General features: G+C 37.6%; 1 protein-coding gene across 10 annotated transcripts in view; it reads right to left on the bottom strand.

Moving 5' to 3' along the window:
- Positions 1–4,106: 4,106 nt before the first annotated feature.
- SORCS2 (sortilin related VPS10 domain containing receptor 2) overlaps positions 4,107–27,382 on the bottom strand; it is a 533,074-nt gene continuing 509,798 nt past the window's right edge. For 5 of the 10 annotated variants that reach the window (XM_064418746.1, XM_064418755.1, XM_064418754.1 and 2 more), the window contains 5 exons: positions 27,230–27,329; positions 25,686–25,788; positions 17,124–17,281; positions 14,934–15,013; positions 4,107–14,595 (listed from right to left, as the gene is read on the bottom strand). In XM_064418746.1, the coding sequence (XP_064274816.1) occupies positions 14,572–14,595; positions 14,934–15,013; positions 17,124–17,281; positions 25,686–25,788; positions 27,230–27,329 (465 nt within the window). In that variant the 3' untranslated portion in view covers positions 4,107–14,571. The remainder of the gene's footprint in view (positions 14,596–14,933; positions 15,014–17,123; positions 17,282–25,685; positions 25,789–27,229; positions 27,330–27,382) is intronic. The other 5 variants (XM_064418747.1, XM_064418751.1, XM_064418748.1 and 2 more) reach the window with 5 other exon arrangements.

The raw sequence follows: 27,382 nt of genomic DNA, 5'->3' as shown, positions 1-27,382 counted from the left end.
TTTGCATTGTTGTTTCTTGGTGTTTGTCAGTTCCAGAAGCACCTTCAGGTGCTGAGATGGCACCTGAGCAGCTCTCCTGCAACAGAGACTCAGCTGAGAACCATTCCCCCATGCCAGTCAGTTGAAGAATGTTTGGACATTTACCATGAGTATTTTTTGGTATCAGTTGAATCCTCATTTAACTGAGCAATGACCTCCTGCAACTTGAATGCAGCCCAAGGACTCTCTTGGCAATGGAAATGTGGAATTTGATGTATTTAGAGCTCCTAGCAGCTCCTGTTTCATCTGCACCAGTTTGCTTAGATGTCAACTTCACTAATAAATTATGCAATATATAAAACATTAAAAATTACCTCTAAGAAATGAAAGTGGATTAAAATTAAACTGAGCTGATTACCAGGCTACTTAAAGATGAATGTAGCAATTTCTTATAGATGACTGACAGATGAGATTGAGAAGTGTTAAGCTGTAATTACTCCTTGCCACTTTTCTTAGGATTTTCTCTGGTTCTTGTTACACCACAATTATTACCAAATTTATAAAGTGGGAACCTTAAGTAGAATATACATTTCATTTTCCCAAACTGAGAGAAGCAACATTCTAAAGTAGTTAATTGAGTTTTTTTCTGTACTTACAGCCTCCAAGATCATAATGGAGTTTTAATAGGTAGGTCCATGTACTGCATAATAACAATTAAAGACAAAAAAAAAAAAAAAGAAAACAAACAAAAAGTAACCTAAAACACATCAGGAAAAGTAAAAAAATATAAACCTGCCACAATCCTGTGGTCTAAAATGCATCAAGTATCTCTGGTCTCTGTCTATTCACAAGACTTGCAGAAGCAAATGGCAAAAAAAAGAAAACCACCTGCATTGCTGGTTTCTCAATCATCTACTTTTTGTCCTGTACAACAATATCCAAAGTCTGGGCTCTGACTGCCATAAATAGATAAACTATGGGAGATGGTACAAGAGGCACAACAATCCCTCCAGACAAGGAAAAATCATATTCATATTACAATGAAGTTCAAAGAAAAAACAAAGATAAGGTCATTACAGTGTGGGAGAAAAAAAAATAATTTTGAGGAGAGGACTGTGTTTACAGGCTATAAAACTGGGGACACAAAATAGTCCCTGCCACTAATAGTACCAACACTGAGGGTATCAAAATCAATGATCAGGTTCAAAACAACTGCCCAATTCAGCTACAGAACATGTCACAGAATTTTATTAATGCTAAAAGCTTATATGGGTCCATAAACAATAAACAAAATTTGTGGCAGAAAAGAATTACTTAAAACTATCAAACACAAAGCTCCCAGCTTCAAAACAGAAAGTCCAGCTCCAGGGAGGCTGGAAGTATGTTCTGTTTAAGTGTCCTTGTGTGCTTCCCCCTGCTCTCCTGATGTATTACTACTGATAAATGAAGCTGTTTTCTTTCACAGAAAAATACTTTTTTTTTTAACTCCAGCAGTTAACAAAAACATTCCCTTCTATAAAGCCGTGTATCATATTCTTTTCAACTTGACTTCTAAAGCAAGAATCTTTTAAGATCAAGGTAATGCAAAATTATTCCTTCACAATTTATTAGATAACAAAAAAAATAAATCTTGTGAAGGGTGTTCCTCCTCAGTAATCTGATTACAAGGGAATAATTCTCCTATTAGATTTTGTAGAACCAGTAGAGTTGCAGTTAACATGGTCCTGAGCTGAACATAAGCTTAATTCCTGGCTTAATTACTAATTTTTAAACAGACTGTTAATTGCTCTCACTGAATTATTCCTTAGAATTTTTACTTAACTTAGACTGGTTTTGGCATGTACTGCTGATTTTGAATTTTTTTTAAAATCAGCTTTTGGTATGATGATGTAATGGCAGCAATGGATTCTTTTATCACTTTCCAAATACACTGTGCAGCATTTGTACTATTTTGCTTCAGCTTTTGAAAACCATGAGGGTCAGAGTACAGTAAATTTTCTCCCCAGCAGCTGGATCCATAAAAAAGCAAAGCATCTTTAAAGGCATAAATCACAAAAAAAAAAAAAAAAAAAAAAAAAAAAAAAAAAAAAAAAAAATAAATCAGTGTCTTAAAAGAAAACAGGAAGAAATATTGCCTGTTGTTTATACCTCAGAAGTTTTATTATAGAGACATGACTTATAATGATGTTGAAACCAGTTAAACTTCCAAATAGTATAGCTATTACTATGACTTTGATGACGCTAGCAAAGGAAACAGAAGTGAAGCAATTATTCTTGTCTTTCCATGGAAATCAGTTTCTGAAGTAAAGTAGCCCTTCAGGTTAAGTTTTATTTACCGTCTCATTTGTGGGAACAGCTTGGCTGTGTCTCTTCTCACTCCTGACCTTCCAAATCAGGAGCTTTCCTTGGAAAGAACTATTGGAACATCATTAAAAATAACTTTATAATTTCTTTGAGTTTTGCTTTTATTTATATCAGAGCACTAAATTTGGAAAATGAGATGTCATTTGAGATTCAACAGTCTGTTTTTGTAGAGATAAACTGCAGTTAAAGTCTCAGCTAGCCACAGTATAGGATTAGAGAACATAAAATGACAAATTGCAGTGTTGCCTAGCTGAGCTACACGAGCAGGGGAAGCCTCAAGCTTCATTCCTGCATCCAGCCTCACATTTAGCGTGGTGTGCCACAGGGCAGGGCCAGACTGCCCACACCACAGCCTCCTCCAGCTGCCAGCTCCTTCAGCAGGCACCCTGAGAAAGTGCTGAACTAGGGCAGACTGAGGAAATCCAGTTTAATCTTGTCTGAATTATTTTTCTTTTTAATTATCCATCTTTAGATCCTCAAAGTATATCCACTCTGTGAATAAATAATCTATTTGTGTTCCTATTAAAACTTCATTGCAGTCTATAAAATTTGTATGGCTAATTAAAAAATCAGTAGATAATAATTCATGTTGCTTCTTTAGCCCAGTATGAGGTTTAATACGACTTCACATTGAACATCCACAACCACAATAATTAGCACCACTTCTGTTCTTCCCTGTTGTGGGCAACAGGCAGTGAAAAGAACCATCAAGTGTTTATTCTACCAGTGTCACACTTTCCTTGGGAAGGCACCAAGTTACACAGCAGCAACCACCTCTCAGGAAACCATAAAGTATTCATTCCAGCCTGAAAATATGAGCTACACCAAAAGCAGCTCATGTCTAAACTTTGAAGCAGGAAGGAATGGCCAGTCTGTAGGGATGCAAGGCATTTTCTGACTTTAGCAATTCAGTGAACTTTGCAAAGACAGAGAGCACTTGCCAGGACCAGTAGGAGAAAATTTTTAGGACATTTAGGCCAAGACTTTAGAAAAATATGCTATAATTTTGCATTTCATTTCCAAGGACTGTAGGCAGAGCGAAATAAATATCATATGTAGTACCTGGGCATGTCCAATGGGCATAATTCTGATGATTTTGGTTTTGCTGGCTTTGTATATCACTGAATATAGTTTCTAGCTTAGTTTTATTTTGAGTCAAGGTCTGATCCTTGCATACAGCTACATCCAGCTTAAGGACTAAGTTTGACTTTCAGACTCCTCAATTTTGCAAAGAGAATGCAGCTTCTACAGGACAGGCAACTTCTTAGGAAGAGTGGGATAAAGGAAGGGGAATTAATAAAAGGAAAACAAGAGATTGGAATAAAGGCATGGGAAGGGCAGAACACACATATCTTTGTTCTGTTGATGGCGCTCTATCATAGGGAGATCATGGCTGAGACTACAGAATTCTTTAGCAAGACAGAAATACTCAGCCTCTGCTCAGTGATTTACAGACCAGCAGCTGCACGGCTTCTGTCTCACCACAGGATGTCACCCTCCACCAGCTCCACTGCAACACCTCCAGGGAGCAGGAAAAAGGACCTTCCCCTCTTTCCCTAGGAATGGAGTCGAGCTGCAGTGTAGGAGGATGAAGTGGAGTGGCTAAAGAGGAGGAGAATGAAGGTTTGCTGCAGCCTTGGAGCTCGGTGTTGCAGAGTTGAGTCGTTTGCTGCTAAATACAGACACACAAACCCTGGGGACTGGTTAAACAGTTTCCCCTCCACAAACCCCATGAGAAGCTTCAAAAGAAAAACAAAGCAATCAACAGTTTAGAACCAAATTTTATTAAAGAAAAACCTGGAGTGCAGGTTCTCAGGACAAATGCATACCTTTGGATGCAGTGGAGTACACAGGTACGTATACAGTAGTTTGCCTGCTACATGTTTGGAAGCTGAAAGAGACTGTGATAATCTGTACTGCACAGTTCATCACCATTGTTAAAAGTTGCCAAAATTTTGCTTGTGGATCGTTAACAGATACTTGGTTATGTGTGTGCACTACATATTGCACAAGACATTTTGATTAAGCTATTACTTGTGCAATTGAATCACAGTTAAGTGTTACGTCAAGCATATTCAAACATATATTTGTTTCCTTTTCTCAAAAACAGCACGTCACTACAAAACTGCCATTAAATGTTACATATTTACAAAAATATACAAATAACACTTTTCCCCATTTTTGACAATGCACCAGTTATGGATTTATTTCATTCTTCACTTGAGCCCTGTTACTGTATACAAAGAAACCTGCTTAAAGTCAAGGTCACCTGAAACAAAATTAGGAGAAGGCATGTTCTGTTTTCACAAATACTAGAATGTGCAAAGGCAGAGGGAGAGGGCTGTGTAGCCATGTATGTTAAAGGTAGGGGTTATAGCATACTGATGACTTCTAAGAACCTTTACATGGAGTGGAATAAACCCCTGGTCAAAAATTAAGCATTTGCTGACCAAGCAGTCATAAGCAATTAAAAATTCAGTTCTACCTTGGTTGTAATTAGCTTACATCTATCCAAAGAACTCTCATGCTAGGAATAAAAATTATGGTGAAAATCAGTGAGTAACTTGTAACAGGTGCTTTGAGAAGACTGATTTTAACCTGCAATTGTTTTCCAAATTCAACGTGGATGAAATTCTTCTGTAACACAAAGCTCAACTGATAATGTCTGTGGAACTGCATGGCCATAAATTAGGGTGGAATTTGGCCCTGCAATGCCAAATAAATTATGTTCCACATTAACAACAGGGTAGCGAGACATGCTTTGTGAATCTTCACAAGACATATGTCTAGTTTTTATTTTATAGGCTTTCATATACTTACCAAGAGCTGCAGCACTAATTAGCCACAAAATATTATTTAGGCTTGGTTTAATTACCATTCACCCCCCTTTTGTTTTCATGGGTAATGCCAGAAAAATCTATATTTATCAGTCCATAGCTGGATTAAGAGACTGCACACACCTGTGCTGGAACAGCCACAGATGCACTTATAAATAAGCTGGCTTTCATCCTTTGCTCTTAAAAAGGAAAATTCTCCCATTCCAACTCTCACCTCTCCAAATATGCTTATAATCTAGGATGAAGCAATATTCGTAGTGCTGCTTCATAAATACAACAAGTTAATACACCAAATTAACTTCATTTAGGTGAGGAGGGCAATACCTGATGCCTCCTAAACCCACACTTTGCAATGCACTAGGGTGGTATTCTTTAAAACCACATTCTACAAAGAAACCTATCAAAGTTTAATACAAAGGTAAATCACAGGTGCTGTACATATTTGTAAAAATAAATGGTAAGTAAAACAAAAAAAGTGGAAGCTTCCCAAAGCACTCTGCCAGTTCCCCACCCTCTTCCAATCTGCTATTCCTCTGCAAACTTTTTGTATTTATTTTTCCTCAGCCACACGGAAGAGGATGAAAAATAGTTAATCACCTTTTAACATCAACCCAGTTTATTGACAGAATGACAATCAGAGAAAAACAACTCAGAGAAGACTGGGATCAAGAGAGGAGGATTCAAGTATACTCTCCATTTGATTATGTTTTCCCTCCAGAGCCTTCTGTGCTGCAGCAAGCACAACCCATGACTTTACACCCATGAGGAAATAAATCACAGCCTGTCAGTGACAAATGAAAAAAAGGATCTGTACTCAAAGGCCTGGTGTGTATATGAAATGGAGGAACTCTCTGTTCCCAAAATTAAAATTTCTAGTCACATGTTCAGTAAACTCCAGTCACTGGTGTTTACCCTCAGGAATACTACACCAGCTCCATTCATCTTCTTTAAACATTATAAAATTACAGCTCATACAGGCATTCTAGCAAATTACATTTCAACAGTATAAATGCAAGAGACAGACTCTATAAAATAATTCTTTTCCCTTGTCTCCTAGCTTGGTGCTGTGCCAGGGAGGAACACCATTAGCAAATGACCCCAAATCATCTGGAGCACACATACAGGCATCTCGACTCTGAAAGCAGCATCTTTTCCATGCACCTCAGGTGGGATGTTGCTGCAAGTCAGATCTGTCTTAAATTATAGGCAGAGATGGTGATAATTTTGCATGTTCCTCGTGCTGATTTAATTTAGACTCATGGTTTAAAGTCTCTGCATGCAACCAACAAAATAAAATAGTTGCCATTACAAATCAAAGTAAGCTTCAAGACTTAACCAAAACAAAATCAACAACGTAGTAAAACCAAACACACTGGTAACACTGACTTTCTCCCTGCTTTTCCTTGTCCTGTTTAATCCTGTGCTCCCCTCCCTCCCACGTCTCTCTCACTTACACTCCCTAAGACAGGCTGTACCCTTCCAAGATGCCGCTCGGCTTTTCAGTGATCTTACTCCAATTACATTCTCCAAGCTCCTCCAGCATGATGATTCTGCCAAATATATCTGGTGATTTTGCTTAAATTTGTATTTTATGGAACTTGAGTCCAAGCCATTTTCCCCACCCTCTAGGAAAGGTTTCATACAGACCCATTCCATAAACCTGTCAAGTCAAATTGCTCCTGACCCTCTACTAACAAAGAATTCTCTTTACTTCACCTATTCTTCAGCTTTGGTTTGAAACAATTTCTCTAAAAGGCTGTATCTCAGCTTGGGTCTCAGCATTTCCCATACTGAAACACAAATGCAGCTCAGTGGTCTGGCAATTTGTCTCTACCCCTGCTGCAATTCTGTACCTGCCAGACTGCGAGGCTGGTAAAGCAAGCCAGCCCTTGCTGTGCTCCAGGAAACTCATGGGAACACCATGTCTCAGCCTGTAACCCCAAAGGAGGCAGAGGAAGATATCTGGGAGATAATAGATAACCATCTTTGCCAATTAAATACAAAATTTTACTACAGACCAATGGCAAAATCAATATATACACTGGTGAGAGAGGAAATGCTGGTTATTATTCTTTCAGGGAGTATAATACTCATCCACATCTCAAAGTAGAAGCATGTGCCCTCTGAGATGAACATCTGAGAGAAGTTCTTGAAAGTAAAAGATAAGAATTCCAGAAAGGTTTAGCAAAAATGAGAGCCAAAATTAAAACTCAAACGATTAAAAGATACTAAAGTGGGGAAAGAAACAGGAAAGATGGAGTGCAGTGACACAAAGCACAGGAAACCTCATCGACTCAGATAATAGAGCAGAGCTTAGAGGAGAGGCAGGGATGGGGAAGATTGTGATTCTTCTTGCTATCAGTTGGGACACAGTAGGGTGCATATCCAAATAGAAACGCAGACAGTAACATAAAGCAGAACAAAAAGCAAGGAAGAAAAAGCAGACTGTAGACAGCTGTCATCTGGAGGAGCCAGCAAGGCAGAGCCACAAACATCAGCAATAATGAAAGAGAACAAAAGGACTACAAAACAGGGGTGGGGGGAAAGGAGGAGAAACAGAAAAGAGTGAAAATTTGCCTTTTTTTTTTCTTTTTTCTAGTTTCAGAAGCTACTTGACAAAGATTTGGAAGTATTAAACAATGCAGGTGACTTCATGAACAGTTACTTTGCTACTTCAGCATCTCAGAAGTTTAACCCCAAAGAGAGCAGTGTATTCACACGTAAATGGGGCCAATGAATTTGGCAATTTGTTGGGCAGTTTGTTTGTGAAGATATTCTATAATTTTAACTATTTAAAGGCCCTAATGTGAACCTGAAACACAGAGGTGGTGTATGACAATATTCTCTTTTGGACTAGTTCTACCATTTGCTAACTGCCTACGTGCCTGTTACTGATGTCTGCACAGTCCTTTCTATTCAAAATCCCTAACAAGAATATCTCAAAAGCCACATGGATATAAGCCTTCTGTTTTCCTGTATGAGCTGTCCTCATTAAAAGTATCTCTTTCACCATTTCAGACAGATTTCATTTTTAAACTCTTTTAATCAATAAGCAGTGTGAATTAATACTTTTTCTAAAAAGCGAGTAAGCCAATTCATTTGCTTTGATCTGCAAGAGCAGACACTGTCAGTAAGAACTAAATATAAGTATCAAAAGCTGGCTAAAATTAGCAACAAATAACATAGAAATATTAAGACGTTAAGAAAGTTATTCAGAATGCCTGGCCTTCCTGGTGATTAATATACTCATTATACCATTAAAAATACGTGCAAAAAAGGCATATTATTTAAGCAGTGCCAGGTACTGCTGCTTGTATTATTGCTGCTTAACAGGGCTTTATGTCCATTGTATTGCAAGTAATCAGTGTAAAGATGCAAATTCTACAGAAACTCAGAAATCAAGGCTGATCAAAACAGACAAGACAAAGTTTGTGTGAAATGCAAGTGTTGCAAAGAAAAAAATATTAAGCAAAATTACTTGTGTAAGGGAAAGAATGCACTCTCTGTCAGGGCCAGTAAATGTTCTTCTGAAAGAAAATCAATCTGGAAGGAGTGAGAGGCAAAGAGTTGGCAATTAAGAGTATGTATTTTTAGAGATACTACTAAAAAGTATTTAATGCAAATCATAACAGCTCTTTGATGAGGATTTTTTCACACAGCTATGTTGTTGTATTTCAGAGTACATATTTCTAAGCCTTCCAGTAATGCTTATGTTAGATATTGTCTTACAGAAGATCATCTCAGCTACCAGCATATAAACTAGCTGGAAACAGTAATGCTGACAAGCTTCACATATGAAAAAAAAGGGATGAAAAGAATGGAAGTCATACATAGCTCCACAATTCATAGTTTAAGTAATTTGCTACTCCATTTAACAGGAGGAAAAAAGCTGGGACTGAAGACTTACAGAAATGAGATCTCATATTAAAAATCATGAAACTAACTTGCTGTACATATAAATTTCCATGGAAAAATATTCCAAGAGGATGCATTCTTTACCCTCCAGAGCAGCCTGAAGTACCATCACAGGCACTTTCCCCAGTAACATGCACCCGCTCTGCTTATGCAACACACTTGAAAAGAAGGAACAAATAAGAACTTGTTCCTGCATGACATTCCCATCCAGATTTGGGAAATGGGCTGTTCTAGGCTGTCTCAGCATGGAGCAGCCCTTCTGCAGCCCCTCCAGTCCGAGCATGCACAGGCAGCTGGAGGCAGTGCTGCTGAGGTGATCAGCTGGGGAGAAGGGCTGGCTTGGGACAGAAGGTTACAAATTTGAGAGGACACAGCTTGACATTTCCCAAAGACTGCAGGGTTAGGCTATTAATTGCAAAAGCTAACCGGGGGTCTGAGTTATTTGTCACTTTGATGATTATAGTCTAAAAATAAAAAAATAAGTCAAAAATATTACGAGAATAAAAATGCGTTTAAATGGCACAGAGAGGGCAAATGCTAAGATGCTGAAAGGAAATACAGAACATGAAAATACAAACTTAACATTAAGATAATTATCTGAGCAGACCTTACTTATAGTCAATTAAATTCCATTCTAATGAAAGTTTTAGGTTTTCTCAGACTAGTCCTGGCTATGTGCCAGTCTTTTGAAGAAAGTTGTAGAAGCAATGTACAACTGGGACTAAAACAGAGACAATGAGCCAGGAAGCAGCTTTTTGGATGGACTTAAAAGACAAAACAAAATTTGGCATCTCAAAAATCAAGATTTGTAAGGGTAAATGCTTATAAATTTTGTCCTGGTGAAAATCCAATATTTTGAGAGAAATGGGCACTTACTTTCATCTAAAATGCTGAAATAAAAATGAATATGGAAACAATATAGTGGTATCAATCAATATATAATGAAACAACTACAATAACTCCAACTGGCAGGGACTGTGCAATGAAATAAAATGTTAAGTCTCTCTTTTCCCCTGAAGTATCATTAATGTAAAAATTACAAAACTTTTTTAATAGGAAACATAGGAAAAATCTATGACTGAAACTGTCATCGATTCTACCTACTTAGAAACATTGACTTGAAATAACACTAGAAATTCAAAACTAATCAGAACCTCTGGTTCATCATCAAAAAGCTACTGCAACCAAGTAATGTATTTAATTTCTTGTAAAGATTTTCTTTATCCCACACATTTCTTTGAGCATGTATCTGTGTAAAGAGGATGGAAATTACTGCAGTTCCATTCTATTGACCTCTATTAAAGTGACAGCATACAGTAGTGGAGTCTTCCCACTAAGAGGTCTCATTGGACTGAAAACACAGCTAACCATGATAATCATGTCAGATGAAACCTGCTTTCCACTAGAAACAGCTAATGGCAAAGCACTGATTTGTCTTTGTCTACAAGACAGTTACTTAACAAATCATCTACTTTATATGAATAAACAGCTTTCTCCTCATTACACCAGTCATTGGAAGAAGAAAATACATGAAGAATTTAATTCAATGAGAATATCATAAAAGAGTTCCAAGAAATTGGATGTGAATTGTGGATAACAACAACATTTTGCCTCAGGCCTTCTATTTCTTCACAGCCATTTCCACCACCCTTTTCAACAGAGTATAAAAATATACACTGGTTTATATTGCTTATATTATTGAAAAATTAATTAACACGGTGTGCATTTCCCCTAAATGTCCTCTGAGCATTTCTGAGTATTTTATATGGACGGGCTGTTCCAAAGCCATATAAAACATTTAATGCCAAAAGAGAAAGCAAAGATAACAGCTGTAAATCTTGATGGCTTTGTTAGAATGCTTCAGATCATACTGCTTGGAGCACTCTGAAAAGTACAGAGTATTATTGAAATTGCAAATACATCAGATTTTAAGAAGGCCAAAAGAGGCCAATGAGGCCAGTACTCTGCCAGTTTTTATAGATTCAGTATAGTTCAATATCAGTGCTGATAAATATCACTGTACCCATTTTTATAAGATTTTTGATCAAATAACAATGCAGAGAAGTGAGTTCACAATACTAGTGTGCAACTAGCAAATTCACAGCCAATGTTGGAACATAACAATGTTCCAATAGCAGTGTTTAAATAAAATTATCTCTTTTTTTTTCTTTTTTACCAGTGATGCACCTTTTTTGAATTATGTGTTTTTTACATTTATACATAATGGCAGCTGGTTTCAGTAGAGAACTTTCAGGAACAATGATAATTACAAGTGAAACAAAGAAAGTTAAACCATTAATAATTTATGCTCACAAAATTCTTTTGCTCTGATGATCCTGAATAAACAGTAATTAATTTAGCCTCACAATACCCCTGTGAGGTAGATAATTACTATCAGCCCCATTTTACAGGTGGGGAAACCAGAACACATACAAGGGAAGTAATTTGCTCAAAGCCTGGGCACAGAATCCAGGTATCTGACAGTCATCTTCTGTTTCTTAGCCACCACATCACCCTTCCACATTAAAAAACATAACTGAAATATGTACAAATACTGCATGTGTGCATGCACACATGTGTGACTAGCACTTGTGCATAGAAGCAACTCTGTGTTTCTGAATACTCATGTATCAGGGTTTTAGATACAAATAAAGGACAAAAAGATATCATGGATGTAGTTCAAGAGATTTGAGAACTAGCACTAGTGAGTCTTTTCATTTACAGATAAACCAAGACACCATGAATGAGAAAATGGCAACAATGCTTTCTGCATTTTAAAATAATTAATTTTAAAATTATTCTTGTGAGGAAATCAAAGGCTTCCTTTATTATCTGCTGGGTATTATTAATACAGTTATGGTAATACCAACATGTCTTTAGAAAACACTGTTTTTAAGACATGACAAACCAACCTCACAGGAGTGCTGTATGAATCAAACTAATAAGCATTGGAAAAAATTATTACAGGCACTACACTGTGCTAAGTGTTAATTAGAGTATCAAGTAGTTAAATATTCTACCATGTTCCAAAAGACTCCTGTGATCAGACACAAATCACCCGGAATTAAATGTATAAAAGTAGCTGTTAAAGCATAAACTAGATGTGTGACCTTGTTCCAACAGAGTCCTTTGCCAATCAGACTAACCATGTGAGAACAACCCCAGGCTGGAGCTTCCATCCCATTCCTTGTCTATGAAGCTGGTTTGCCACTCACCTGCCCTATACAAACAACCTATTTCAGATTTATTTCACAGGAACAAGTAAGATGGTTGCAATGTTATTTTATTCTCTGCTCCAGCTCATTTCCATTAGAAAAAGCAAGAAGAGCTGGTGAGGAAAGAAAGCCCCTGGTGCAATGATCCCAAGAGTTTCCAATTCACAGCATGTTTTGTATATGCACTTCTCTTCAAGAAACCCAGACTCAGATACATTTAAGACCTTGGATTTCCACAGTCTGGCACACAACACTCACCCAGGGCATTGCTTCTCTGTTAATAAGTTCACATGGCACTATACAACTAAATAGGCAGAAATCTTAGAATAATTTTTGTAATTGTTTTCCTGAGCAGTTTGCAAGTGCTTTTCAGAATCTTTAACTTCTCCACCTAGTTCCTTACAGTAAATTTATAATCTAGATTTTCTTGTGCTTTACTCATACATCCTATGGGGTTTGTGAGAGCCTACAGTACTGCACTGAATTACTACATCCCAATCTGCTGCATTTGATGATAATATGTTCTATATTCACAGCTACATTGAAGAATTATTCCAATGCATACACTGATTTTAAGACAGTCCTTTTCTATTTGACTAGCATTCATTATTTTCTGTTTGCATATTCTGGACAATGAGCTATCTGTATCCTTTTTTAACAAGGTGGTGTGCGAACTTGTCACTAGCATCAGTATGACATTCAGTGAGTACAAAGTTATTTATTCTCTATCAAAGGCAAAAAGTGAAGAGATTATATAGGTTTCTTAGACAAGCATCCTAATCCCAGGCAGCTGTGACACACAGGATGTCAGACATTTAAACTCACCACACCCCACTTGTTTTCCTACATGGCTAAAATAAGTGACAGAGAAAAGACAAGAGGAGTGTGGATTCACTGCATCTCCATTCCCTAGGGATGCAGAGGTCAAGACTAGGAAACTCTGACAAAACTGGGATGAGGAAACAAGGACCGGGCTCACAAGCCTTTCTGCAGGCAGCTCCTCCAGAAGCCCTTCCCCTGCAGAAAAGGGGGCCACTGGTGGTAGGGAATGAGAGACACCCTGTGGTGATGGGAAGGAAACAGGAAGCCCTAAATCCCTTCCCATCATCCCCGTGACCCTTTGGATTGTCAAACCAACCCAAGTGGAAAAGGTCAGGTTGGGGTTTGCCTACTCCCACCAGCAAGGGCAAATGCCAGGGGAAATCCCAAACAGGGATGCTGTGGGAAGGAGATGGCAGTGCTACCCAGCCCTTCCCAGAGCAGAACTCTGACCCAGCCAGCATGGCTGCCCTTATAGGAAGTTTAAAAAAAATAACCATACAAAGAAAACTGTGTAAAAGAGGTATTTACACTCTCTGGGAATTTAAAAAAAGACAGGCCACCAGCCTAGGGTTTAACAGGAGAACTCATCTGGCAGCTGCCATCATCCTAGAGGGGCTCGCTCAGGACAAAAAAAAGAGCAACTAAAATGACTGTCCACAAGTGAAGGCACCTGGTCTGGAAATAGCATCAAGCTGGTGTTTTTCTTTCACATGTGATGGGATGGGGGAAGATACTGGTGTTGATAGTTTGTCAGGACTTGCTACAATTACAAGAGCATTATTGTATATTATGAGATATCCTAATTAAAATTTTACTTCCTTTAATCCTCAGAAGGGCCTAAGCCTAAATTTGTTAGATTGTCTCACACATGTTTAAGTTAAGAGCTGGTCTCAACTAGGAGTGCATTTGTCTCTCAGTCCTTTCCCAGTACAGAAACACTTGGCCTACTAAAAAAATTGTCATTGCGATCAACCATCTTTTCTGGTCTAGTCACTTGTGTAAAAATCAGCTTTTCAGGCTGAAGATTCCCAGCCTTCCACTGAATACCTCAATTAAAAATATAATTAAAAAGTTACAGTCAATCATTCTAAAAATAAACATAAAGAAATAGAGCATATACAGAAAATAAACAAGGTGGCATTGAAGTTGCCTAGGGCTACAAATTTGCTACCATAATTTGAGTTTCAGTCGAAATGAGTTCCCAGGCCATAGAGTGAACACAAGACATGTTATCCTTTGCCCTTGGTAACTGATGATGGATGCTTTTTTCCACAGGACTGATAAGAAACCTCCTCTCCATCAGCATTTACAGCCATGTTTGCGATTTTGGAACATCACCAGGGAAAAATAAAATGGTACAGTGAAGAGTCTTTCGGTTTTTGTGTTCAGCTGCAAATATCAGCTAACCAGGTAACTGTGCATCTCTCTGGAGTTGATGCTCAAAACCACGCCTGAGTGATTGCCTAGGAAAATACAGAAACAAAAGGCCAACATTAGTGCAATTCAGGTACTCCATAATAAATCCCCCTTTTATTGCAGAGACAAATAAATTGCATAAAAGAGTGTCTTTATCAAACAACAGGTCAGGTGAAGGTTGGTGCAACAGCTCCATGTACCTACAGCACACTTTTGCACAAAGCTTTTGGTCATGGTGGTGGATTTGTGGTGAATTCCTAGGGTTTCTATCCCAGTGACAGCATAAGTTGGTTCTCTTTGTGGCTTATAAAGGTGTAGTTGTCTCGAGGGGTGCAGGTGAGGGAGGAGAATGGAACCTGAGGCGTCCATTCGACATGCCACTGACCTGGGACTGGACACTGACCGGCATCAGCAATAAGGGAACTCTGTAGCTGTTCAAGTTGCCACTTCTCCCAGAAGGAGTCACTGCAAGGTAATGGTGTTGAGGAGTCCCAAGGTGGGGGTTGCGATAAAGTAGGCAACATAAAATATATAGAAAACAAAAAAAGTGGATGGGTGAGTCTGGAAATACTGTACTGTGGAAATTCAAAAGTTATGAGAAGAGAGAGAACAAACAGAAACCCAGGCCTGTAACTCCCTGCTGCGCTCGGAGTGGAGGCGGCTACTGACATCTCCCAAGAGGGAGGGAGAAAGCTCACCAGAACTAGAAGGGATCTCCATAGCATAGGAACCTTCTGCAAATAATGTAGTAAACCAGAATTTAATATAAAGCAGGGATTACATTCTTAGTCTAAACCAGATAAAATAGAGTATCATTAACAGGAATATTTTCTTTCTGCAGTACTGAGCAATACCGGAGCTAGTGGAAAGTATTGCAAATAACAAAACAGTAGAGCAAGCAGGAGTGTAGTTTTATGTATTAAATAATATCTTCTGTCTAAAAGCTGTACAGCAGCTGACAAATACGAATGATTATGATCCACAAAAATGAGATTTTTACACTCTCCTGGAAAGACTGCTGCCGCAGACAGTCTGGCTGAAGCACAAATCACCTCAAAATCACATTCACATTCTTATGTCATGAAAACATCATGATCTTGTACTCTTTAACCCAAAAATAATGCTCTGCTCAGATGGGAGATTTTTGTTTTCTCTGAGTAACAAATGCAGGGCAAGCAGAGATTAATTCTAAATGTGTTACAAATCAGGGTAGCATTTCTTTATTAGAGCATCCCAAGCTGCTTTCTTTTAAATAAGCCATGAGGGATTTTCTACCATTAAAAGAAGTTATGCTTTTGTACATTACTAGAGGTGTTTGAATGCTCCACTTTAATAGGCAAGGACCTTGTTAGCATTCAGCTTCTCCTCTAAAGACCCTGGAGACGAGATGACCAAACAAATTTAACATAGACTTTGTTTTTCCAGGTTTGTTTTTAGAACTAACTCCGGTAAAGTCAGGACAGCAAAAAAGGTCATCTTGCAGAATTAGAATGAAAGCAGTGATACTCATACACAAGGTTGTCTGAGAAGAGATAGAAATACACAAAGCAAAGCAAGAGGCTGGATTCTTCCCTTGTGTTCAAAGCTAACACCTCCAAGAACCTAGAAGCAGCACACAGTTCTGCAAATGAAAATAAAGACATCGACAAAAAACAAAAAAGGTGAAAACCAAAATAAAGAAATCTCTCATCAGACCAGGCTCTGTCTTGCCCAGGCTACCTTGGGTGCAGCTAAAACACATCTTCTTCCTTGGGGTTCACAAAGACATTACAATTGCCTTTCACACCATCAATCTACTGCTACAAATCCCAAAAGCTTTGGATCATCTGATTTATTTTCACAAATTTTCAGAAATGGAACTGTTTACATTGTCCTACAGTTCTCAGACTGTGACCTGAAAGCAGTCTGAAGACAATGTATTATAGATCAGAAGTCCATGTTGCATTAAAACTAACCACAGGGTGCCAGGATATACACTTCCACCTGACACTGAAATCATTTGCACTGAGATACTCACAGAAAGTTTCCCTCATGGATTCTTTATAACCACCTCATGAATAGTAGAAAATCAACAGCTAAATTAAGGAAGATTTATGATACTTTCAATACATGAATAAATTTAATGTTTCTAATAACAATACTTTAAATGCCATTGGAATATGAAGGCAAATAATGCAATGGATCTCCATATAATCCGTCTGAAATCACAGAGGCATTGACTCTACAAATCCTTCTGGCCTGAACTAAATTTTCCACTAATTCAGGGGATTATTGAGTGAATTCAACTGTTGCAGATTATATCCCATTCTACCAAATATAATTTATTTCTAAAATTGTCCAAGTCAGTCTCCTGACATTAAACTATGTCTGTGCTCATGCTCTATATAGCATGTCATCCATACATTAGCCTGTATCTCAAGCAAGCCAAAAGGTGATTGAGATGATCCCTTGTTACTGTTGTTACCATTTGCATATTTTTGAGACTGAACAGAAAATAAAAAAGAACAAAAATGAAAACAAACATAAATTTAAAATCAACTACTTAGGAAAATTTATAAGCTAAAAACGAAGTTACCTCTTGCGTTACCTAGTGTTTGAGAGTCCAGATCATCATCAATAAACTCCTCACCCTGGATGATGTTCTGGGTGTCCTCACTGTGATTAACAGGGCTTGTCATCTCCTGCTCTTTTTCATTGTGCATCTGGGCGTAGACATTTCTGCCTGGCAGTTTCCTGAATGGGACAAGAAGAAAAAATTTTGGGATGGAATTCTTTTGTGTCACACACTGGCATCAGAGCAGAGCTCCAGCAAGGCAAAGTTGTTCCAGAACAAAATATCATCACCAATCCAATCCTACATTAATTTTGTAATTATAACCTAAACTTACCAATTATTTGTTCTCTGTCATGATTTTATGTAACTGCCTTATCAGGATCTCCAGACTAACATAATAGTTAAGCATCCATTTCTAAGATTAACAACGAGCAATGTTGAAAAAAATTACTAAAGCCACAGAAAACCTATTTTAAGAATTCAAGCAATAAAAGGGCCCAGTGGGTGCTGTTCATTCTTGGTCCCAGGTGTTGTCACATACATTAAGCTGGGCTGCCATCATCATCACATCTCCCTGAGCTTGTGGGCTGACATTGAAGTGTGATAGCATCAGATGGCACTCATAGTCAGTCAGGGTCAGGGAGAAAAAGTCAGGAGAAGTCCAGGAGACCGGGAATGGACAGGAGCAGAGACTGAGAAGCCAGGAGGCCAGGACCAAGGGGGAAGGAGCAAGAACATAAACAGGCATCAATAAGAGCTCAAGACAGGGGAGGTTGGTTAAGTTTAGCAGGCAGCACTGAAGGAGACAGAGTAAAAATTTTGGACTGGGAACTGATTAATTAGACAAACTCCACAAGAGACAATAATTCACTCACTCTGACTGGAATCTAGAGAAACAAAAAGCATCCTATTAAATTATCATCCTGGCTGAGACTGGGAGGCTTAGGACTTGATAAGGGCTTCTTAACTAGATTAATTTAAATTAAACTTTGTCAACTCAAAAGGAAAAATCAGGGACTGCTAGCTTTGCAACAGATTTTATGGTTTAAACATTCCTCAAGAGCCATACCCTTTGTGCTGTAGCTGTGTTCACCTGCATCTGCCTAGGCACATGGGACATCCTTTCCCAAGCACCAAGCACTTCAGATTAGGGAACTGCAGGCTCTAAGCTCCATTTCCTACAGCGCCAGAAGCTGCTTGACAGCTTGAGCAGCATGACAGCAGATCATGCTGTCAAAGTCTGTGCTTAAAGACAGATTATTAGAATGGGCAGAAAAGAAAAACAATGAGGAGAAGAGAAAAAACAGAGTTGAACAGCTGTGGTTTCTGTTGAGCCCCTTTAGACAGAGAGAGAATAGAAAAAGTGACACTAATTTTTAGGCATCTCTCTAAAAGCAACCATCCCCTGCTCCTTGTTACAGCAGCAGTTTAAAAGCGGGATAAATATAAAGATTATTCTATTTTCTCTAGGCTTTTGAAGAAGATATGTTTTAAATGCCATTTCAAAGGTGTCTTTAGCAAGGGGTACAATTTTTAAAAAAGTAACTGCAACAAAGTATTCTGAAAAACAACTTTCATTGCATCAAATTAATGAAAATAAATGGAACTTACTAAAAAATTAAAGATGACTGAAGATAATACCTTCCCTTTAATCTGAACAATCCAAAAGACAAATTGACTCCTATATATCTACACAAACACACATATCTGTATAGTGTGTGTATACATACACACACACACATACACACAATTATATCTCTAAATAAAAATTAGGTATTTTATCCCATTATTTATAAGCAGTACAAAACCAAAAGGAAAAGGACAGGGATGGAAAGAAGGTCTGATGACACAACGCTGTGTTATTATGATCACTTCAACAGGTCTGAGGACTCCTCCAACCAAAACATGCACATAAAGCCAAGCCCTGCATCACTCTCCTTATGGATAAAAAAAGCCATTTTGCAAGAAGGAAGGACATTCCTCATAACCAAAACAAATACATTAGGTAATTAATTTTGATTTTTTTTCTCTAGGGCCAGTAACTCCAGACTGTTTTTAATGTGTTTGGTAATGAAACTGGTCATGTGGAAAACTATTCTCTCAATCAGACCTGCATCAAACCTGTCAAACTGCTCACTTTCAGTCCACCATCAAAAGCCTAGGGGAGACAAAACCCAGAAGAATGTCTCTGTGACACATCTGCAGAATTAGCACATATGTTTCTACAATAATTATAATAACCTTCTCCGAACTATTTCTGACAGATTGAAGAAGCATCAATGGCATTATCAAAACAATTTTGACATTATAAATTGTTAAACATCTCAAAGCCATATGGCACATCAGACCTTTGCAGTTAAGTAAAGAGAGAAGGGCTGCTAGTGTGACTACTGCCTATGAAACCAGGTTAGCAAAGTGTGTCCTTTGGTGTAAATCCTGAGGCTTCAGCTCACAGCTCCTGCATGACTTACTACCTATAGATAACCATCAGCAGAACACATAATAGTAAAGACATTCAGGAAGAATGAAGAAACCTCCCAAATTCACAAATAACCAGTAAATGCATTGTTGCTAAGACCACTTCCTTATGGTTTAGGAATAAAAAGAGAAAAAAAAAAGAAAAAAAAGTGAGCTGTTATTTCTCACTCGCCTTATCCTGCCCAATTCTGCTAAGTGCAGATCCTTTGGGCAAGGTGTAAAGCTGAGGTACTCAGTACTTTCACACTTTGCTTCTCACACTGACATGGAAAAGACTGACACTGAATGGATTGGAGGAAGGAGACTATCACAGGCCTTGAGAAGACATGTACTGTAAGCATTAGACCTTTTATACACTACAGAGATCTTTCTGTCTTTCATAATGGCTCAGTTTTATAAGGAACACACTCAGCCACCCTGAAGACAATGACAGTCCAAGCCTTTTCAAGAGGCATTTTTAACACATGTGCCAGATATTCTGTTTATAAGGGATGACCACACTGTGGGATGAAATAGGATGTGGATACTGGAGCCTCACTAAAGATGGGTCTGATTCTGGAAATGTTGCTTTTTACTACTCAAACATGCAGGAAGGAGGCTGCCATCCCTACATCTAGCGTACCCTGATGTGCTTTGCTCTTCTTCAAGAAGCAGTTAATTTTGAGTCCAGTGTAAGTGTTTGAAGCAGGCAGAGCTGAAATTCTTGGGTCTACATGAAAGACTACTGTGAAAACATGACAAGACACGAAATTTGACCCAAGAGATTTGTATCAGCAGTATGAAAATTGAAAGCACATTTAGAAGAACAGACAAGAAGATTATGCAATCGTTTCTTTGGGGGCTTAACTCATCTGCAAAATGCATGTGCTTCACATCCATCACTGGAGACAATTACCTCTGCTGAGCAGCACTCCACAGTTTACATTTTTAGTTCCTTTTGTTTTTCCTGCAGCATTTTATTTCAATCATGAAAAAGAAGAAATATTTTCCCTGCCTTGAGGACCATAAAAATATGAGCTAGAGATGTAATTCTGCACACCACTACTAAAGAACATTACCACACATTCTTTTCACCAAGCTCTCCAGGTCCCACACCTTTTAGAAGATATTCCAGGAAGGACTTTGTTTTCCTTCCTTTATTCAGAAATTCTAATCAATTCATACCCCAAACTGTTAGCACTTAAAGATGTTCAGCAGGAAGGAACAGCAGGAGGTGGATGCAATATTGATTCCTACTCATTTAAGCTCTGGTTTATTTGGCTTTCAGTTCCTTCTTTGTGGAAAAAAAATATTCATTTGCCTTTATAAAACTTCATTTATTTTCCAGAGGCTTGATTAAAATTCAGTTTAGTATAAAACATATGAACATATTCACATGGCAAAGAATATGGAATAATGTAGCATTCTCTTGGAACTTAGATAAAAATAACGACAATAATAATCCATTAAATAGAATACTTTATTGTGGTGTTGACTTTATTATGTTTGGATAAATGTTCAGATAATTGACTTCTTTGTGCTTTGAGGCACTCCTGATATACTCCCCTCTTTCATTTCTGAAATCTTTTCTGCATGCTATTACTTTGATTTCTGAGGATGTTTTTACAAAATATTATGGAACATTAAATTAGTGCCTGGTTTTTTTTATCACTAAAAGGCATGGATTGGGACTAAGCTTGCTCTCATGGAACGTAAAAGTAGTATAAGCAAGGTGGGGAAAAAAGATAGCTTTTCTTCAGAGACTGAAAATGAGATAGTAAGTCAATGAGGCAGAAAGATAACACAGTTCTGCTCCAGATTGTGGAAATGACCCAAGAGGGGGTTCATTTACCAAAATTGGTACTTGATAGTAGCAGGCAAAAAAGGAATACACACAAAATGGTATAAATCTGGGTGAAGATGATTCATAGCGATTTGTGAAAACAATGCATGCAGCTTTAAGTAGTAAAGTAGTTTGCATACAAATTAAAAGATTAATATTTTCATACTCTTTCAGAGAATTGAGTTTGCTGCAATTAGCCAGGTAAAATACATAAGCACAAAAGCCAGCTATTTGCTCTGGTTTGGCTACTCTAGTATTGTGCTATTATACAGAAATGAAAAATAAGAAAATGATGATTTCAGATCCTCCGCTAGTAGCATGATGATTACATGGCAGCTTTGATGTGGCTAAAATATCATTTTCCTTTCCTCCACTTTGCCTGGTGCAGACAGTGCTATTTCCCTTCTCTATACTGTTGCCCAGGATCCCACACCATAAAGCTTCTTCTGAGAGGATGAAGAAATCTTTTCTGGATGGCAGCTTGAAAACCACAAAAAATACAAACATTGTTTCAAAGGGAATGGAAGAAATGTGTTTTTACTGAATCAAATCTAGTAAAGATGGCATGCTATAAAAAAATATACACAGATCCCAGATCCATGAATAAGAAATAGCCCTGGATTTTTCAAAATTATTTTCCAGCTGCTTCATATTGTTGTGGGCAAAAGAAGCAGCTGCAGTCCATTTTACCTGGATGCTTAAACAACTGGAGCACACTAGTGAGTATTGCAACATGTTGTTTGCTTGAGGCACTTGCTCTGTGGTGTTTTCCATAGTCAGGAAGTGAGAGCAGAGTTGGGCAAAGTTGCTTCACTCGTTGCCCACCACCCACAGCTACTAACAGCTCTGCTCCTCCTGCACAGGCAAGGTTGGTTCACCTGCAAGGAATGACCTTGCTCCTTATTGCTATGCTCAAAATTCCTCCCCTAAACTACCTAAACCAACAGCTCAGATAAACCAAACAGCTCATTTGTTGAACACCACTACCATTAGTTCTTAAAAACCCATCACATTTATAATTTAAAATTTACTTGCCATATACAGAGTAAAAATAGCCCTGATCTGAAGTCCTTATTTACTCTGATCACAAAGGATCAAACCCCTGTGTTTCTCAAAACATTTTGGATTCTTCTTTTTTTTTTTTTTCCCTTGGTTTAAAGCAATGAGCCATGCTTGGGATTTCCAGGAGTCACTTCCTAAACTCTGGGGACTCCAGCACCAGTTTTTCTGGAAGTGGCGTGTTGCACAAAGGAACCATCAGATAAAGTGGGGTGTGCATGAATTTCAGGAATGGGGACATGAAAGAACAAACAGTTGCAATTTTACAGCATGTAAAAACAGAGGGAAGCAGTCTTCCTAGTCAATGCCTAAGTATTTGGGATTAGGGCATATAAAACGTGACCTACAGTCATCCAGTCATTAGCTAGACAGCCATAACAGCTCTGGTTATCCAGCAGATCATAAAATTACAGACTTCAAGAACAGTTTGGGCGGGTGACCATGCTTAGGGACAAGATCTTTCAGCACTCAGAAACCATGGGGCAGTTTGGGCATGTTTCACCATTTTCTATCAAAGCTGTAGATCTACACAAGCCTGCTATTTTTTCTGCTTTTTTCTTCACAAATCCTGAAATCTGTCATTGCAAATAGATGAAATGCTCTCGTGTATTAAGCTGTAACCTCCCTGCCAATCCAGTTACCATCTTATTTTGCAAGTCAGTTTTTCCATCTTGCATCTTTTCAGGTATCAAACTTTGAGCCAGCAAAGAGAGAAAGCAGCCCAAGACATGTTCATACAGTTCTCCTGCAAACCATCTGCTTTGCATGTGCTCCAATGCCAGCTGCAGGTCCTGTAGACCCATTCAGTGTAGTGATAAAACGAGAATCCAAAAAAATTTCACTAGGGTAGGGAAAAAGGTGTTTTAACCCTTGTATTAATCTACCTGAATGAAGGGAAGGCACCACCAAATGTCTTCCATGTCCTCCTTAGGTTTGTAAATCATACATCATAATTATGGATAGTATTATCATTTCAACACTTTACACAGCTGTAATTTCTCTGTGGAATTCAATAATATTTTTATTTCCCCAAGTTATCTGAGTTACCACAGGCCACAGTAATTCTGAAATTATCACCTAAAATTGAACATTTTTTATTGCCTACGGCATTCTTTCAGCAAATTAATTTTTAATACCCAGGCATATAATAGCGAAAAGTCTCCTTAATTTATTATAACTTGCAACTTTTATATCTAAAAGGACAGTCATTTCATAGCCTCAGTCTCTGTGGGCCAGTTTGTAAACTTACATACTTGCTGTACTGACTTTAAAGGGACTGTACTCCCAACAAGAACTCCATGTGGATCCAGGAATGCACCAATCATCTCCATAAACACAGGAAAGACTCTTTTAAAGGGATTAAAGATCTTGGGGGGACAGGAGTTCACAGTGAGCCCATGAGGAAAAAGCAATTTTTGAAACATAGCACTGATTAGGTACTCAATATTCTTTGAAGAAGAAATTGCAAATGAAGTATGCAACCAAGAAAATTGTCAATTTTGAAAAGCTTAGCAGTATTATTTAAAAAGGATTCTTTCAAATATCTCAGAAACAGATAAGATACAGACTAAAACTGAACGCTACTGCATGGTCATTCATCAATGCCAACAGCTGTTTTTAGGCTACTGACAAACTTTTGAATATATCTCACAATAGTCCTTACTTGCATCTAAATTACCCCCAGCCCCCAAATGTAAATTCAAATGATTTTTATAAATTATATACAGAAATGCAAGAGATGCACAATTTGGAAATTGCACTGTATTTTCCTCCTTAATAAAAGCTCTACTTATAAAGCAACGGTTCATAGAGCATTTTAGAAAGAACTCAAGGAAGAATATTTTTCTATTACTTTCTTGAATATTTTACACTTCTTCTACCATGCAGTAATTGTGACTGTTATTTAATTACTCTCATTTAAGAGCTAATAAAATATATAAATCAGATAGCTTTTACAAGATATCACAAGGAAGTTTTATGATCAAAACACAAACAGAAAATCCTCCATTGTATTGCTATTGAAATAATATAATTACATCACATCAACCATTTTTATGTTTTTTCCTTGCTTCAGGCACCTAAAAGAGTAAAATGGATTTTTATTCCATTTTAGATAGGCTGATACAGCATTCTGTGCTTTGTCCTTTAAAGCAATCAGTCACTATGAACTCCAAAAATCACAGGTTCTTGAAGAAAAAGGAGTTTTTCTCTATTGACATAAAAATACTTTAGCTAAACAAACTCTTATTTAATGTTAGCTTCATTTACTGCTGCCACAAACTTAATGCTGCTTGTAGTTCTATAAACATATTTATTTTAAATAAAAATCACCCCTTAATAAATGAGGCAAATCAGTATGAATCCTCACTGAGGAAGGACAACAGGAGACGATGATGATGATGATGATGATGATGATGATGATGATGATGATGATGAAAGCTTATTTCCAGTATGCACAAACCTAACAGCTTCTGAATGCCCCAGAGATACAGATACAGAAATATCAGTAGGATAGACAATGATAGCACTGTCCCATGAACAACAACAAATTATTTAAATTGCACAGCAGATTGGATTAAAATTAATCACAGACTAAAGATATATCAGACTGTCCAAGGCTGGCATTGCTCAGTTTTAAGAATATCCTCCACATAAGAAATATATCTTGCAGAAATATTTCTTCCCTCCACACGCTCTAGTGCCAAGTTAAAGCTAATTTCTTGCTGTCAGTCATTCTCCATGGCATTGCCTCAGCAATTAAAATGTAATGTGTGCAAAGAGAAGCCCCAGAGCATTACATGCTTCGATAAAACTACTTTTTTAAGCAAATCAGCATTGCAGATACACTCCCTGTCCCAATACGTTTTAGCTTATTCATAAATGTTAGGAGTAATGAGAAGGGAATTAATCAGGAATGATATTTTAGTTCAGCTCTGATTCTTGATGGTATTATTTAGACAAACTGAACAAACTCTCCATAGTTCCCATATTGTTGATATTTATCTTGGATCACAGCAAGTGAAGCAAGCATTAGTGCAGTACCTTGATGTCTGAAAAGTTCAGAAAAATATGACTTTCAAAGTGATGTACTTCTTGCAATTCTTCAAGAATCTTCTTTATAAATAACAAACTATGTCTTGATAATCTATGGATAAATCTAATTTATCCATAATTACTAAATTGCTAAATTACTAAAATGCATTTATTGATTAACGTTTACTTGCCTTTTGAACTTGTAGAGGATGAAAGCCCCGACTGCAACTAAACAAACAACAAAGAGAACCACAATAGCCCAGTAGCCACTGCCTCCTCCAATCCTCTGAGAGTCTGAAACACAAAATAAAAGAAAAGAAAGTTTTGCATGTCCCCTTCCACATCATTCACATTATTGAGCATTCTTTTCTATTTAATTGTAAGGTGAAAACCATCAATTGTTTTTGCAACCTCTTCTTTTCAATCCATCTGGCTTCTTCAGAATGGCAAAACCACAGAATTAGTTGGTGGCTTGTTACTGAAGAGCAGAGGACCCATTAAAAATATAAAGCAACAAAGAGCAAAACCCAACATCCTGAATATTTAATTATTTGCATACTCAGTGATGATTAGAGTTTTTTTAGGGAGTCTGAAGTTATCATAGTAAATGATCACACACCCTACATATTTGCTTGGCAAAAGCAGGGCTGTATTAATTTCACAGATGGAGAAACTAAGGCTCTGAACAACAAATGAACTCATCAAGGTCATGCATTGAGAAAGGCTGGAATGAACATTTCCTTCCCTTTTGTGCTGGCAAACAAATGTCAACTCTTTACACCAGACAAGGGACCACAGTGAGACTGTAGCACAATTCTACATTAGAAACTAGATAAAAGAGCTTTTTTCTACAGAGAAATGACAGATAATCTCCCATAATATATCCTTAATAAAGGATATATTATGGGAGATAATGCACAAACAAAAATTATAGGACATTCTCATGAAAGATTCAAGTCAAAGCTAGACTTTATGGTTAAAACATAATTTTAACATCTCTCTGTTTAAAATACACACATGTATGCACACAAACTCTCTTCAACCAGTTTCCATCAACAGTCAATCCAGGGAGGCAGGAGAGGCACACAACTTCCCCTTGCCCCCACCCCATCTCCATTTGTTTTAAACAGAGAAAAAACACAATTTATCTCAGGACAGATTAGCAATGTGGAGACCCTACAGCAACCTTCCCATTAGTTGATCAGAAGATCAGAGATACATGGCAGAGATGCAGCAAGCCTTGTGTTAGACCCATGTAGTCACAGCAGCAGAGTTAATGGCTGATATAAGGTCAAAGAAGTTCTGTTTTCTTAGCAGCCAGATCTAAAGAGCTTTTAGATCACCAGATGTATTTTTGAAGCCTGGCTGGCTCTTCCTTCAGAGCACTATTTTGTACAATGGAGGTATTTACTTTATGTTGGGGTTATACAGAAAAAGCAAGAAGCATGTGATACAAATCATGAGGTCTGACAAAATGGAAATAAAAAAAAAAAAATTATTTGCTTGTGATAGTTAATAATGACCAAATGAAAATGTATACATATATGCATATATACATATATATATAATCATATATTTATATGTGTTTATTTATATGTAACAAGTACCAAGTAAATATGTACATATGTGTTATATGTACACATACATATTGATACAAAGATTTTCTCCTTAAATTATTAGAACTTGAACAGGCATCCAAAAGTTAGTCTATTGATAGCTTTTTTTATATATTTACCTGAATCGGAGTCAGCTAAAGTCACTAAGACCCAGTATCCTCCCCTCAGAAAGAAACTGATGTTGTGTGCATTCAGGGCCTGCTTTATAGCTGCTATTCTCTGAAAATACAACAGAGAGAACATCAGATGTCTTGTGCTCTGTTCCACTTTGA

The sequence above is a fragment of the Passer domesticus genome, chromosome 4 (genome assembly GCF_036417665.1).
Source record: "Passer domesticus isolate bPasDom1 chromosome 4, bPasDom1.hap1, whole genome shotgun sequence".
In the NCBI taxonomy this organism is placed as follows: Eukaryota; Metazoa; Chordata; class Aves; order Passeriformes; family Passeridae; genus Passer; species Passer domesticus.
This window is presented reverse-complemented; position numbering and strand designations above follow the sequence as displayed.